At 46.9% G+C, this 15,396-nt stretch overlaps 1 protein-coding gene across 8 annotated transcripts; it reads right to left on the reverse strand.

The window, feature by feature from the left end:
- Window positions 1-323: 323 nt before the first annotated feature.
- LOC130062809 (uncharacterized) lies at window positions 324-14,267 on the reverse strand. Of its 8 annotated transcripts, none has more exons than XM_063270023.1 (9): window positions 13,813-14,267; window positions 12,674-12,841; window positions 11,877-11,978; window positions 9,678-9,968; window positions 7,967-8,248; window positions 6,876-7,157; window positions 6,635-6,737; window positions 4,139-4,272; window positions 324-2,717 (listed from the first exon to the last, which is right to left on the reverse strand). In XM_063270023.1, the coding sequence occupies exons 3-8, from the start codon at window positions 11,914-11,916 to the stop codon at window positions 4,161-4,163; spliced, it is 1,110 nt and encodes a 369-aa protein (XP_063126093.1). In that variant the 5' UTR covers window positions 11,917-11,978; window positions 12,674-12,841; window positions 13,813-14,267; the 3' UTR covers window positions 324-2,717; window positions 4,139-4,160. The 8 variants fall into 8 exon arrangements, with proteins under 8 accessions (XP_063126093.1, XP_063126098.1, XP_063126075.1 ...); XM_063270028.1 differs by lacking the exon at window positions 13,813-14,267 and adding an exon at window positions 12,998-13,718; XM_063270005.1 differs by lacking the exon at window positions 12,674-12,841.
- Between the last annotated feature and the right edge of the window lie 1,129 nt (window positions 14,268-15,396).

The following is a 15,396-nucleotide window of genomic DNA, read 5'->3' on the forward strand; positions in this document are numbered from 1 at the left end:
TCTACTGTTGACCTGTAGCCCCAGCCTTTATGAATCCTTCATGTAGGCAAGTGGAAGACCAGCAAAAGGCAGATCACTAGTGTGCGACAGAATGGCACAGGACAGGTACACAACACACGGGCCAGTTCTATCCACTCTGCCCCACTGGGCACTACAGAGGACCATTTCCTCTTCCTTGAAGTATTGCAGGCTTGATGTTTATTAAATACTTTTTCTCATTATGACAGCATTTATTGGCACAAGCAATTTAGGAAGCAAGGGTTTAATTTCGGTTCAACATCCTAATCTGGAGAACTGAAATTCAAATCACCAAATTTTGAAGCTTTTCATGTTTAGTAACATTTTATTTATTTCGGCATGGTGTTGCCCACCTGTAATCCCAGCACTGGAGAGGTAGATAGAGGTAGGGGGATCAGGAGTTCAAGGTCATTCTGGGCTACATATCAAGTTCAAGTCTAGTCTGGACTACATCAGATCCTTTCTAACAATGTTTCAGGTTCTGATGTATTTTGGATTTCATATTTTTGGATTTAGAAAAGCTTACACTGTCATAGTGTTTGGAATTTGTCTCTTAACTCTGTGAAGTCCCCTATGGGTGTTTGAATAACAATGGCTTCTACTTGTCACATATTTGAATGCTTGGCCCCCAGTTGATTTGGGAACCTATTTGGGAAGGATTAGTAGGTGTGGCCATGTAGGAGGCGGTGTGTCACCGGAAGTGGAGTTTGAGATTTCCAAAGCCTACCACATTCCCACTTAGCATGTATATGCTCTCTTCCTTTACCCTGTGCTTGTGAATGAGATGTGAGCCCTCTACTGCTCCAATGCCATGCCTGCCTGCCTACTCACTGCCATGCTCCCCACCATGATGGTTATAGACTCCAAGACTCTGGAACTATAAGCCCCCAATAAACTTGTCCTTCTGTGAGTTGCCTTGGTCATGGTGTTTTGTAATAGCAATTGAAAAGCAACTAAGATATCACCCTTTATTGACTGATTTGCACTAACAGAGCCACAGTCTTTACATAGTTCTGACTTGCTATGGGTAGCAGAAGGACCCTGGAGAGACATTACAAGGAGAAATGCCCCTCTTCCTAGAGACTTCTGAACCATGCATGTCTCCTTATCCTGCTCTATAAGGTGGATATGTTGACCCTACCAAGTCCCAGGGGTTGCTGTATTGACTTAGGTCTCAGAATGAAGTCTCAGTTGCTCCCTTTATCTGTGGGAATAGGAGATATCACACAGCTGTCTGCCTGACATTCTGTCATTTCCTCTCCAGAGCCAACCACCTGCTGCTGACTAAATTATAACCATTCCAGTGGGGGGCTTAGTCATCATTTGATATAAAAAAAAAAGCAGTCCAGAAGATCCTAAAGGTAACCTAGCCTAGATGGGAACAGAAGCATCTTCTGCTTTACTCCTACTAAATAAATCTATGTCTTGGTCTGGATTGTCACCAGTCATTTTGACCATGTGTTCCCATAGTACTCAGTGCAGAGTGACGTTCTGGGTACACGGGGAAACGGTTGTTAAATGAGAAAGATAAGGAAGGGAGATAAGAGTGAGAAATGACAAAAGAAGGCCAGGCATATGACTCAGTCAGCGGAGTGCTTGCACCCATCCCAGCACCACATAAACCAGACCTAGAGATGCATGCTTGTCACCCCTGCGCAAGGCAGGTGAAAGCAGGAAAATCAAGAGCTCAAGGTCATCCTTGGCTACATATCAATTTGGGGGACAGCCTGGGCTATGTGAAACCCTGACTCAAAGAGAGAAGGGGCAGCTGAAAAGAGGTCCACATCCACCCCAAAATGCATGGAACCTACAAAGCAACCAAAGTAATGTGAAGTATCAGAGACAGAATAAAGCATGGTCGTGATGAGGTGGGATGGGATGTGTGAGCCAAGAACATGAGATAGATACAAAGAGTGAGTAAAGCTAAGAGAGCCCAGCCACAGCAGAATAACTGTGGCCAGCAATGTGACATTGTATTCAGGACTCTTCTCTTTTGTAGGAAGTCTCACTGCATACAGAGAAGGTAGCTGGTTGATTCATTCTTGTTGTCTCTGCCTGTCCTACAATTAGTCTCTCCCTGAATGCCCAGTTCCCATACTTGAACTTCTAGCCAACCCTTTCCTGCATGACTTTTGGGTGAAGCCAAGGGCCCACTGATACCTGCCCTTGAGCCATAGGCAAGGACCAAGCCACTCACTCTGGAAGAGACTACATGGAGGTTAGGACAAGAGGAGAAAAGAGGAAGAGGAAGAAATAAAGAGGGGAAGGGGAAGAGGAAGAGGAGAAAGAGGAGAGGGAAGAGAAAGAAAAAGATGGAGAGAAAAAGAGCAGAAGTTGGGGGTATAAATGTGGGAAGAAGAGAGGAGTGTGGGAGGGGGAGAGAAAGATGGGAGGGTGGGGAGAGGAAGAAGAGGGGGAGAGAAGAAGAGGGAAAGAAAAGGAGGAGAAGAGGAGAGGAGAGAAATGGAAAGGAGAGGGAGAGGAAAAGGAGGAAGGGGTAGGGGAGAAGGGGAAAGCCTGGAGAGGGGTGGGTTTGTCCAGCCACAGAGAGAGCTGGTCCGTAGGTCTCTGGCTCTGGAGTCTGAGGTAGAGGTGATGGCTTGTTCTTCTGCAGGTCTGTCAAGTTAGAGGAGTCTGCCATGCACCACAATCCATCTGCAGTTCCCATGTGGACTCTTCTTTCTCTCTCCAGAGCCCTGCTGTCGAAGAAACAGAGGCTGCCTTTCCTTGGTGTTGGAAAGTCCAGCTCCCGCTCTCAGTCCCCCACTCCTGGGATCGGACTGGCTTCTTTAATCCTCACCCCATAGTTAAAAGGGGCTGCTCATAAAAATGCCTTACTTTTTGCCGTTGATTGATATTGACTGATTGAGACAGGGTCTAATGCAGCCCGAGCTGACCTCCAACTCACCACGTAGCTTGAAATCCTGATCCTTCTGCCTCTGCCTTCTCAGTGCTGGGATGAATGTGGTATGAACCACACCCCATTTGTGTGATGCTAGGGGTCAAACCAGCCAGAGTTTCATGTACTTAGGCAAGCAGTCTACCAATGGAGCCACACCCTCAGCGCCTTCATCCCAATTTCCTTGCTGAAACCCAAGCCCTCACCACCTTAGAATACAAATGCATTTGGAGACAAGACTTTACTGAGGCAATCGAGTTCATGTGGGTGAATTAAATTCCAATATGGGCTATGACAAGAAATTAGGGTTGAAATGGGGGACAACTATCTTCCTACCTACTAGGATGATGAAGCAGGAGGGTCTCAGAGTTCAAGGTTACCTCCATTGACTTAGTGAGACCCTGTCTTTAAAAAAATAGTAAATGAGGATTGAGAAAATAGAAGTGTGGTAGAGCACTCTTTTGCAATGCTCCAGTGAGCGGCTGGGACCTAGGGAGTTCTCAAAGAACCCTCTGCTAGGAATTTCCAGTAGGGAGGGGCCCGGCATGGATGAGCAATGGAGCTCTTGAGGAGCTCCAGTATCAGAACGAGCAAGGCCCTGCATGCCCAACCTGGAGCTACAGAAAACAAACAAAAAGATGTCAGAGGAGGAAGGGGGGGCAGGGAATGATGACACAAATGCACCCAGAGATGCGCCTGTGAGGACACAGAAAGGAAACGGGTATCTCCAGGTAAAGCAAAAAGTCCCCAGGAGAAGCCAGCCCCCTGGACACTCCTCTTGTGGTCTCTAACCTCCAGAATTAAGGAATAAAATATCTGTGGTTCGAAGGCACTAATCCTGTGGGACTTCTTCATGGCGACTCCAGCATTTACAAAGCATTTACACTAGAATTTCCTCCCAACAGGCAACACCTTGTTGGTGTCTGAAAGGTCTGCGCCGTGGGACAGTGCTAGGCTTGAAGGTCCATAGGGTCCTTGCCACGGTTTCTGCAGGGCTTGGCTGCTCCATGGGACCTCCGCGCGGGGCGTGAAGAATGTACAACCCCAGACGCACTTCCAGTTAAGACGCTTCCCCTCCATTCCGTTCAAGCTGGGACAGAGCTGAGCGCAAGGATAGGGCTACAATCGCTGTTCCCAAGGAGTGAGCGCCTTCTGGTGGTTGTGGCCAGGAAGGCCGAGAGGACTGGGGTTGTGTCCCTTCCGCCAGCAGAGCATACTTACCAGAGCCAAGGCTAGTGCACCTTCAGCTTCCGACTTCAGCCGGTTTGGCTCCTCCCCAAACTGGTTTCTTGAGAGTTGGGGCTTCTTCGTTCTTGCAAGTTTGATTTTCCTCCCACCAATTAAGTATCTTCATTCTAAGGCAATGAACTTTGTGGTGAATGCTGTGTGTTCAATCCCACCCAGACTTCAGTGCTAGACACCCTGACTCCCTACCATCACCACCATTCCCCAAACCAGCCCTGGGCTGCTGCCAGAATACCAGGCTGTCTCCACATGCTGTGAACGGCCCACTCATCCGAAGGAAATCAAACCTAGCCTGGTATGGATTCTCCCCGTCTCCTGGTCTCTAGGCTATCACCTTCCAAGCCCTAGAAACTGCTCTGTTTCTCTCTTGGTCACGGCCCTCCTGAGGTTCCCCATTAAGTACAGAACAAAGTCCTAGCCCTTTGTGACCCCCTCATGGCGGTACTTTCTCTCTTACAATTCTGTAATCTCAATCTCTCTCTCTCTCTCTCTCTCTCTCTCTCTCTCTCTCTCTCTCTCCATATTATATATATATATATATATATATATATATAATATACCTATACACACATACATATTTGTGTATACACGCATATCTCTTTTGTGTGGGTACAAGTTTATTTTACATATTTCTTCCTTCTCTTTAACATTTTTGGAACTCTCAGGCTTTTGGTGTTCTATTCAGTGGAAATAGTCTGGAGACTTCATATACACCTTCCCTCATCCCAACAGACGGAGCCAGGTTTTTTTTTATAGCTGGTCCTAAGTCTCTATCCCTTTCCAAATGAAGAAGCCTTCTTTGGCTTCTGTGTGAATTGAGAGAGTAGGATCCAAATTTTCATTTCCTGTCTGAGAACCATCCTTCTATTAAAAATGACTGAAAATAGTTTTGAAAGCATTGCCAGGGACCAGGAAGAAGCTGTAAGGAAGCCATGCTCTACATAAACATAGGGCTGGCTTTTGTTTGCTGAGTTGAAGGAGACCTTGAAAACACAATGAATTTCGTAAGATTACATTTTTCCTTATTGTATGTGTGAGTCTCTCTCTGTGGGGGGCTTGGGTAAACATGAGGGTGGAGGCCATAGGACAACTTGCAGGAGTTGATTATTTCTTCTACCATGTAAGCCTGGGGGATCAAACTCAGGCCCTCGGGGTTGGAGGCAAGCACTTTTACTCCAAGCCATCTTTCCAGCCCCATCTTGAATGAATTTGACTTGAAGGAAGTGTGTATGATGACTACATTCAACAAATGAAAAATGCCTATTTCACTTAAGCGAGTGTAGAAATTTTTTTTAACATCAATTTGCTGCAAGGAAAATAAATTGGTATTACATATAGCATACTTTATGACCCTATTTAATTTAAGCTAAAAAGAGTATCAGTTGGTCCTGTGGTACAGGCCTATTATACCAGCTACTTTGAAGGTGAGAAAAATCCAAGACCAGTGTATTGAAGCTTTGTCTTAAAATAAAAGTATAAAGAGGGCTGGGAGCATGGCTCAGTAGTACAGCTCCTGCCTAGAATCCCCTAGTGAGGGGCTGAGGATGTACCTCAATGGTAGAGCCCTGCCCAGAGTCCTCCAGTGAGGGGCTGGGGCATGGCTCAGTGGAAGGCTCCCTGCTTAGATTCTCCCAGTGAGGTGCTTGGGCATGATTCAGTGATGGAACAATTGTCTAGCACATTCAAAGATCTACATTCACCCTTCAGTACTGAAGAAGAGTGTGAGGAATTTATTAGAAAGCATTAATATTTCTAATAGGTTGAAAAATCCTAAAGGAAATTGGAAATGTTTCAGTCAAATGGTAACATAGTTCATAATCACATCTGTGAGATGCAGTTACCTTTATGCTTAGAGGGATATGTATAACCCTAAATGCAAATAAAGAATGGCTGGAACTTAGCAAGGAGTCGATCTCAACAGAGACTGAACTGGAAGTGAACGGGATGAAGAAAACGAGCGTCACGAGTCAATGAAAGGCCAGTGAGAGGCTCCGTGAATTAAGGAGCCTGCAATCAAGACTGACCCACATGGCAGAAGAAAAAAGCCAACTCCTGAAAGCTCTCTCCTGATCTCCACATGTATACTACAGACGGCACATGCATTGGCGCACACACACACACACACACACACACACACATACACACACACACACGTACATGCACATGCATTTGCACAAGCGTGCACACACTCACACACACACGTACATGCACATGCATTGGCACACACACATACACACACACATATACACACATACACACACGTACATGCTCATGTGTGCACACACACATACACACACATACACACATACACACACATATACACACATACACACACATACACATACACACTCACACACACGTACATGCACATGCATGCACACACACTCAAAAGAATAAATGTAGCTTTACAAATTTGTCAATAGGGCGGGCTTTAGGGAGGGTTTGGTGTTGAACCTGAACTCTAATACTCACCCCAGCACAACGAGGAAGAAGAAGAACAAAGCAGATGCGATGGCCCCATACACAATCCCCTGGATGAGTCCTCTCAGGAACACGCTGGAAACGGAGCTCTTATCTGAGAGGAAAGGGAGGAGCACACGGTCATCCTGAGGCTTCAAACTATCACTCTCTTCCTTCTGCGCTGTGCTTGTTCTCATCCTGGCCCTCAGGCGCTAGCCTTCCACCCAGTCATACTGGACCTCTCTCCATTCACCTGGTATCAAGAAGATTCCAGAGGCATGGACTCCATATTGGTTCTTCCCCTCACAGCGAAGACTCTTAATGATTTCTGGCTCCCACATGAGGTGAATGGTGCTGTTGGTCCAGGATTCTAGCGTGGTGGAGGTCATGTGCAGGATGGCATCTATGCTATTCACACTCACAGGGGTCCTTCCCACCCACCACTGCACTGAAGGTGTGGGGATCCCATGGAAGGAACAGCTACAGGTGAGTGTTCTCTTCAGCAGACAGGAGTAGTTCAGCAGCCTGGCAGGTGCTGTGGGGAAGAAGGGACAGAGGTCAGTCAGAGAGGAATCCACATGTTCCTTCGCTTCTTCCAAAGCCCAAATTTATTTATAATTATGTGCATATGTGTGTCTGTGTATGTCCATGTGAGTACAGTGCCCACTGAGGCCAGAAGAGGGCACTAGATCCCCTAGAACTAGGCTGCCCAACATGGGTGCTAGGGAGAACTGAACGCCGTTCTTCTGCAAGAGAGGTAGTTTGAATGAGTATGTGCTCCAGAGGCTCCTGTAGTTGAACACTCGGTGCCCAGTTGGTGGTGCTATTTGAGGAGGTTTAGGAGGTGTGGCCTTGTTGGAAGTATGTCACTGGAGGTGGGCTTTGAGGGTTTAAAATCTTAGGTCATTTCCTGTGTGTGCTCTGCTTCCTGTTTATGGTAAAGGATGTGAGCTCTCAGCATCATGCTCCGGCTTCTAGGTCTGCCATGATGACTCTATCCCTTTGGAACCACAATGAACATTCTTTCATAGGTTCCCCGGATCAAGGTGTTTTATCACAGCAACAGAAAAGTAACAAATGCATGTAGTGAGCTCCCTCAGCTGTTTAAGCCATCTCTATAACCCCCAACCTTATTCGATTACCATAAAGATTTGGAGACTTTGAGACCCAGAGAGGTTCTCCTTCATTTTTGGTGTTTGAAATCTGCACCAGACACAGACTGCACTGTGATCTCTCAAACCCCTAGGCTCAAAATGTGACCACTCTCCTTCTGGACCCAAGTCTTTCTCTGGGGCTCAACATTTCCCCTGGACTCTAGGCCCACATGGTACCCCCAGCACTCACAGACCAGTTGTAGCTTGACTACTTTACTGCTGGACAGGTTATCTAGGGATAGCTTTAAGTGGCATCTGAGAGTGGTGTCCTGGTCCTCAGGTTTGGGGTCAATGGCCAGTGCTGAAGAGGGGTTGATGGGGACAGTTGTGCTAGAAGACATAATGGGTCCTTTCCAGGAGAGAAAAAGAGCTTTGGACTCTTGGCAGGTGCTGTGGATGGTACAGGTCAAAGACACAGGCTCTCCAGCCATACTACTTCCTGGGATGTGAAGCTCTTGCTTTTGGGTCAGGTCTGGAGGAGAGAGAGGAAATGTTATGTTTAGATCAGTGTTTTACGGGTATGTCACTGCGTGGTACTTCTTATTGGAACCCCCAAACTCCTTCCAGCAGTCCCACAGAACCTGGGATTGCCATGGTCACACGATTTCCCACCAATTTCTGTTTTCTAACAGGAAGCCCACTGCACCTCACCCCCAGGCGCATGAACAAGATGAAGGAGTTTGATCCTGAAGTCTAGATTTTTAGAAAGATTCACATTACATTATTTGGAGCTAGCAATATGGCTGATCAGATAATGGTAGTTGTCACCAGCTCCAACAACCGGAGTTCATACCCAGGACTCATATTGTGAGAGAAAGAACAGATTGCTGATAAGTTGTGACTTACACACACACACACACACACACACACACACACACACACACACACACACTGTATCGGTTTGTTTTCTATTGCTGTGATAAAGACATGACCAAAGCTACTAGGAAAGGAAAGGGTTTATTTCACCTTATACGTCCACATCACACTCCTTCATTGAGGGAAGTCATGACAGGAACTCAAGGCAGGGATCGGGAGGAAGGAGCTGAAGAAGAGGAACTCTGCTCATTGGCTTTCTCAGTCTGCATTTTTATACAACCTAGGACCACTCGGGGTGATACTACCCTCAGTGGGCTGGGCCATCTTATTAGTCAAGAGGACGCCTTACAGACTTGCATACAGATGTTAGTCCTTGCCTTCTGCCTTGCTCAAGGCGGGCTCTTGCTGTGGATTCCAGGCTAGTGGATTCTCAGCTTCCCAGGCTTCTGCTGCCTCTGCTTTCCATCCCACCACAGGAACACTGAGATTACAGATGTGTGTTACCACACCTTGTTCTGTGTGGGCAAACCTGGAACTCGCTCTGTAGCCCAGGCTAACCTTAAACTCCTGGAATTTCTACCACCGCTGCTCCGGAGTGCTGAGATTACAAGCATAAGCCACTCCTGCTTCTGTCTCTGAAATTTCTACTTAAGAGGGAGACCAACTGAACTTAAAGCATTATATCATTTTACAAACTAAATAGCTAAGGTTTTGTAATTTTTACATTAGTTGGTTAATTTATATGTAGCTAGGCACACATGCATGGAAGTCAGAAGACATCTTGCAGGGGTCTGTTATTGCTTTCCATCACGTAGGTCCCAGGGATAGAACTCAGGTCTTTGAGCCTGTTGGCAAGTGCCTTTATCCACTGGCCTGTATCACCAATCCCTGGCTGGGTTTTTTAAACAATTACTTCATTCATACTTGCGTGTGTGACTGGCCAAAGGTTTTATAAAGCCCAGGACCTGGTGAAGTAACCTGATCACCAGCATTCCCTCTAGATTTCCTACTTCCTAAACCACTAAGAGAGTGAGCCCGAACATCATGTGGCATGGCGAGTCCAACCTCCACCCTCACGACAGTACCTTTCTGAGCTCCTAGACCTACATAGAGCGAGTAGGTCATGTTTTTCCTTCCGAGCATGTTGTGGGTCAGCAGGATGCAGTATTCCACCTCCTCTGTGGAGAGATCAGCCACGGGGCCCCTGGGCTGGCTGGTGCCAGCATGGAAGCTGATATTTTCATTAAGCCTATAGCTCACAATCATGGGTTTTCTGAGAGGCGCCTTGGAAAATTCAATCACACAAGGGACTGTACTGCATAGACCATCTTCCACTGCTGTCTTCTTGGTATCAACCAAAACTGGAGAAAGGAACCCTGTAGGGAGAGATCTAAAATGGAAACCAGTCCCACCTCAGGCTTTCAGAGTCTTGCCTGTCAATCAAAGGGTCACACCACAGTCATTCAGGACAGGGTTTACATTCGCCCAGCTCTGGGAAGTGACTTCTTGGTAAGAAGGTCTTTATGAATATGCACCATTAAGCCACACTCGAGAGTCTAAGAGTCATGTGATTCATGACAGAGTCCTTGGCATACGTAGTATTGTTCACTTACATCCCCTCTAAAGCAAGTCCCCCAAGGCAGTCACAGTTGCCCGAAATTCCCTCTGGACAGACAGTTGATATGCGTTATAGTTTTGTTAACTCAGCACAAGCCTAGACACATCTGGGAAGAGGGAATCTCAATTGAGGGATTGCCTCCATCAAATCTACCTCTGTGCAGGTCTCTCTCTCTCTCCCTCTCTCCCTCTCTCTCCCTCTCTCTCTCTCTCTCTCTCTCTCTCTCTCTCCCTCTCTCTCTCTCTCTCTCTCTCTCTCTCTCTCTCTCTCTGTGTGTGCGTGTGTGTGTCTTTGCACGCATGCGCGTGGGGTCTTCTCTTGATTTCTGATTCACATGGGAGGTAAGCTAGCACACTGTGGACATGGTGCCAGCCCTAAGTAGGTAGGTCTGGTTTGTCTACGAGACTGAGCAAGCCACGGAGAACAAACTGATAACAAACAGACCTCCATGGTCTCTGCCTCCAGGTTCCTCCCTCAGCTTCTCTTGACAATAGACTATAGCCGTAAGCTTAAATAAACCCTCTTCCCCACTTTTTCTTGTCAGTGTTTTACCATAGCAACAGAAACTATACACAGCCACTGTGGCCTCACAGCCCCTGCAAGCCTCTTCAGCTGCAAACCCAGTCCTCTCTGATACCCTGGCCAACTCCGAATTAAAATGTCACCTTTTCATTGCATTTCTCCATTCATGCATTCATTCACGTGTGTATGTGCGTGCACACAAGAAAGGACAGAGGATAGAGATGGAGACGAGAGCTGTGACTGCTGTCTTCTTGATATGATGTGGCTCCTGCAGTCATGAGCTCATAGCAGGGGTAGTCACCTGCACAAGACCAAGCCAGCTAAACATGGCACCACAAGGGTGGAGAAGCTACTGACAGCTGTGGCAGGAGTCACTTTGCTTTGGGAGGTGGCTACTGGTAGGCTGCCCATGTTGCACTGGATAACCCCCACCCTATGACCTCTGCACAGCAGAAACTAGACTCAGTGGCATAAAAGAAATATGCAGCAAACTTGCAGTTGGGAGGCAGAATTAGGAATGTCCTGGGGGTGCTCTGGAGCAGGGCCATGGGTGGATATGATCAAGCTACATTACATGCATGTAGGAAATATACACATAGAATGAATAAAAATGGTTTTTTAAAAAGATTTATTCATTTGTTATATATAAGTACACTGTAGCTGTCTTCAGATACACCAGAAAAGGGCATCGGATCTCTTTACAGATGGTTATGAGCCACCATGTGGTTGCTGGGAATTGAACTCATGACCTCTGGAAGAATAGTCAGGTGCTCTTAACTGCTGAGCCATCTCTCCAGCCCATAAAAATGGTTTTTTAAAAGAGTTTAATGGAATAGGGTCTGAGGATGTGGCTCGGTTGGTAAGGTGATGAAGTTGACTCCAAACCACCCTTCTCCCGTAAGTAATACCAATAAACCCATTGGGTCCCCAAGCTGGACTAATGAATTATTTCTCTCGTGTGTTTGCCCTCTGTATCTGCAAGGGAATAGAAATAGTCTCCTGGGGGAAGTTACCCAACCTCAGAGTCACATGGTCCTCTGTAATAACAACGTGGACTGTAACTCAGCTGTAGCTTATAGCAATTTTTCCTTCCCCTTCCCTTTCCACCGCCCCAGGCAAGGGTCTCACGATGTGTGTTGCTTACCCAAATGCAGCAGAAGTAGGGATCTGAGCCCCCACAGCATCTCAGAGACAAGAGAAAACAAGGATGGTTCCTGCTGCTGACTCTGACCACAGACAGAATGCCCTGTAGGGTATGATTTGGGATGGGTGAGAACAAAGGCAGCCATAGAGTAGAAGTGGATGAAGAAATAACATTGCTACTTAATGGAACCCTTTGCCTCCTCAATCACACGTAAGATCTCTTCACCTTGTGAGCTGGGTTCCTCTTGGAAATAGATGCTGGGAACTTTGAGGACAGATGACTTCCCCATAACTCCCTGAAAGCCTAACATATCTGTTCTCTTTTCTCTACCCATCCTGTCTGTTTTCTTCTCCTTCAAGATCTGGGGCATTGGATTCTTTGTATCCCACAGGGTGGTTTCAAAGTTTGTGATAAGATTTAAGACTGTTGGGGGATCAGGCATGGTTGTTGTGAAGTCGCTTTGGGTCTACACCCAAGACTGTCCCCTAATCTACATATGCATGTATATACACAGTCACCCTCCAGATACATAGCCACATTAAAAATAAAGACAATAAGGTGAAAAAGTAAATACTTTCGTGTGTGTGTGTGTGTGTGTGTGTGTGTGTGTGTGTGTGTGTGTGTGCAAGAGCAGTACTTAACTCTTAACCACTGAGCCATTTCTCTAGCCCTCATTTTTGACTTTTCCACACAGGGTCTCATGTAGTTCAAACCAAAGGGTGGAAAATTTTCTGTGTTCCAGCAATTCAGGGGTAAATGGCTTCAGGCCCGTTCTACCCAGCTCTCCTTTTCCTCACCTGTAAACTCGGAACTGTCCTGGTTCTCTTTTGTTTGTCCAGTCTCAATCTGTGGCCGAGGCTGACCTACAATCCCCTCTGTAGTCCTATCTGGCTTTGACCTCCTGATACTCCTGTTCTTCTTTAGACGCCAGTGGAGACCAGAAAAAACCACTGGATCCTCTGGAGCTGAAGTTACAGGCAGTTGTGAGTCATCTGACTTGGGAACGAAACTCCAGTCCTCAGTAAGAGCTGTAAGCACTCTTAAGTGATATGCCGTCTCTCCGATTCCAACAGCAACTTTTGGCCCTCCCTCTAAATGATCAATTTCTTCTCCAATTCTACCTCTTGGTCTTGGTTTCCTAGGGCTCCGGGCTCCTGGGCATTCTTTCCCTTGGGTCAGAGAAGCTTAGCAGAAAGCATCCGGTGAGGGGCTGACTTACAATTATAGACACTGCCTGGGGAAGTTAGGTTCTAGGGGGCAAACTGGGCTGATTCAAGGACACAATGCCCACCCGATGAACCCACGGGAGGAATGACGTTGCGTAGACTGGGAGGGACTAAGGTTGAGGAACCTTAACTGACCAGCTCAGACACACTCACTTCTTGAGAAGCCCCGCCCACACAGGTACCAACGAGCAGGCGCATGCCTGTTCAGAACAAATCAGAGTCTAAAGGCGCCAAATGGGAGTCTATGGAGGGCGGAGCCGCGGAGAAGCAGCAGATTTCCCTCCTCAGAGCTGGTCCCTTAGCAATCAATCAACTCTATAAAACAGAGCCTCCACCAGTTAAAATATTTCTTTTTTCTTGAGCAGGTAGGTAGTTCTAGGCTCTGCAAGAGTTTGGGCTAGCCATCTCTTAAAGGACATTTGTACCTCAATACTTCCGCACAAGAAGGTGATAGATGAGTGGAAGGTATTGATCCAGGAACAAATGCCTGGCCAGGTTTGACTCCCACAGTCGATCAGAAGACATTGAGTGTACCCCCTCGTTTCCTACCCTGTAAATAAGTCATCTATAACCAACAGAACAAGAGGACACCACTCCCCTCCCATGTCCAAGCCCTCCCTGCTCCCTTTCCAACCTGGCCCCATCACTTTCTCTTTGTTCCTTTTGTTTTGATAGGATTTTACTCAGGTTGACCTGCTACTGGAACTTACCAGAATGGCCTTAAGCCTTAAGTGCTGGGGTTACAGCCATAAGCCATCACGGGTGGCTATTCCATCTTTCCTTCCGTCTCTGACTCTCCTCTGCCAAACCTACCAACACTCTCCCCTCCCACCTCATGTTCTGGTCCCTCTCTGAGGGGTTTCTATGGAGGAAGCAGGCCCAAGCCAGTTTAGAAGACTCTGTCTTCATCAATGGTCCACATAGCTGCTTCCTTTGACTTCGAATGGTTATGTTACAGCAAAGGAAGAAAAACACAAGCCCAGAGAGTTCCTGAAATGTACAAGATTTACAAGGCTCTTCCCCCAGTGTGTTTGTGTGTGTGTGTGTGTGTGTGTGTGTGTGTGTGTGTGTGTGTGTATCTGAACATATTTAAATATGTATATAGGTGCGTATATTCTACAGAGGAGACTTACTACTGCCCCAATTGCCTGCTAGCAGTCCAGGGAGCTCCAGGGCCACACCTCTCATGAGTCATCACTCGTCCTAGAGTGGGCTTTGTGAGGTTACAACTGCCCTTGAGTCATCCAGGTTCCTCTTAGTGGTTCCTCACCTACACCCTACACTCCTGTAGCTCAGAAACCTCACTGGTACACCAAGCTAGATTTGGGTGTTTCTTTGGTTTTTTACCGGTGCTCTCCTTGGGGTGAATAGATAGATGTTTCATGTTTAGGTTTCCTTAGGAAAAGTCACTCAACACCGATGAACATACTGTTTCACTCAGATAAAGCTACACCAGGACTTGAGAGATAGCTAAGCAGATAAAGGCACTCGCTGTGAAGCCTGATGACCGGAGCCCCAGGGTCCACATGGTGGAAGGAGAGGGCCACTCCCACAAGTTGTCCAGTGACCAATGTGCATACACAGACACGATAAATGAGGTGTAATAAAAAATAAAGCCACTTTTCCAAATTACCAAGCACAGGAGGAAATAGCTCTCCCAGAGTGGACATAAAAGCTAAACGTGGGGCTTGGAGAGATGACTCAGAAGTTAACAGCTCATACAGCTCTGGCAGACGACTCAAGTTCAGTTCCCAGAACCTGCATGTGAGCATAGACTCACAACTGCCTGTAACTGCAGGACTAGTGGACCCATTGCCCTATTAAAGCTCGCTCTCTCTCTCTCTCTCTCTCTCTCTCTCTCTCTCTCTCTCACACACACACACACACACACACACACACACACCTTAAAAATTTAAACTCACAACAGTACTTAGAGCTCCACAAATTCTGGCCCCCTCTAAAATACACTTACACCCTCTAACTTTGCACCTGCTTTGTGGTCTTGACCATGTGACATCTCTCAAATCTGAGCCCACAACCTCCCACTCCCTCTGGGTCACTCACATGTTAGGTCTCAGAACCACCGCTCCTTTCTCTTAAGGTGCCTTCTCTGACTCCTATTCAGACTCAACATCACTCCTGTTCTTTTTCATAGTATTCTGCCCACTCTCTTCCTACCACTCACCCACATTTCACGAAATTAATTTGTGTGTCTACTTTATGAGTGTACGGTGTATGTGCACTACTGGACATCAGGGGAGCATCGCCTGTGCAATGTTGTCTTGTTGATACGG

This window comes from Rattus norvegicus, chromosome 1 (genome assembly GCF_036323735.1).
Source record: "Rattus norvegicus strain BN/NHsdMcwi chromosome 1, GRCr8, whole genome shotgun sequence".
Lineage (NCBI taxonomy): Eukaryota > Metazoa > Chordata > Mammalia > Rodentia > Muridae > Rattus > Rattus norvegicus.

Bases quoted from the DNA above. Each gene is read 5' to 3' on its own strand.
- LOC130062809 (XM_063270005.1), bottom strand. From the start codon at position 11,916: ATGCTGTGGGGGCTCAGATCCCTACTTCTGCTGCATTTGG. The intron at 6,738-6,875 runs GTGAATGGAGAG...CTTTCCTCTCAG, and splicing joins TGGAATCTTCTTGATACCAG to ATAAGAGCTCCGTTTCCAGC. The intron at 4,273-6,634 runs GTGAGTATTAGA...TCATTGCCTTAG, and splicing joins TTCTTCCTCGTTGTGCTGGG to AATGAAGATACTTAATTGGT.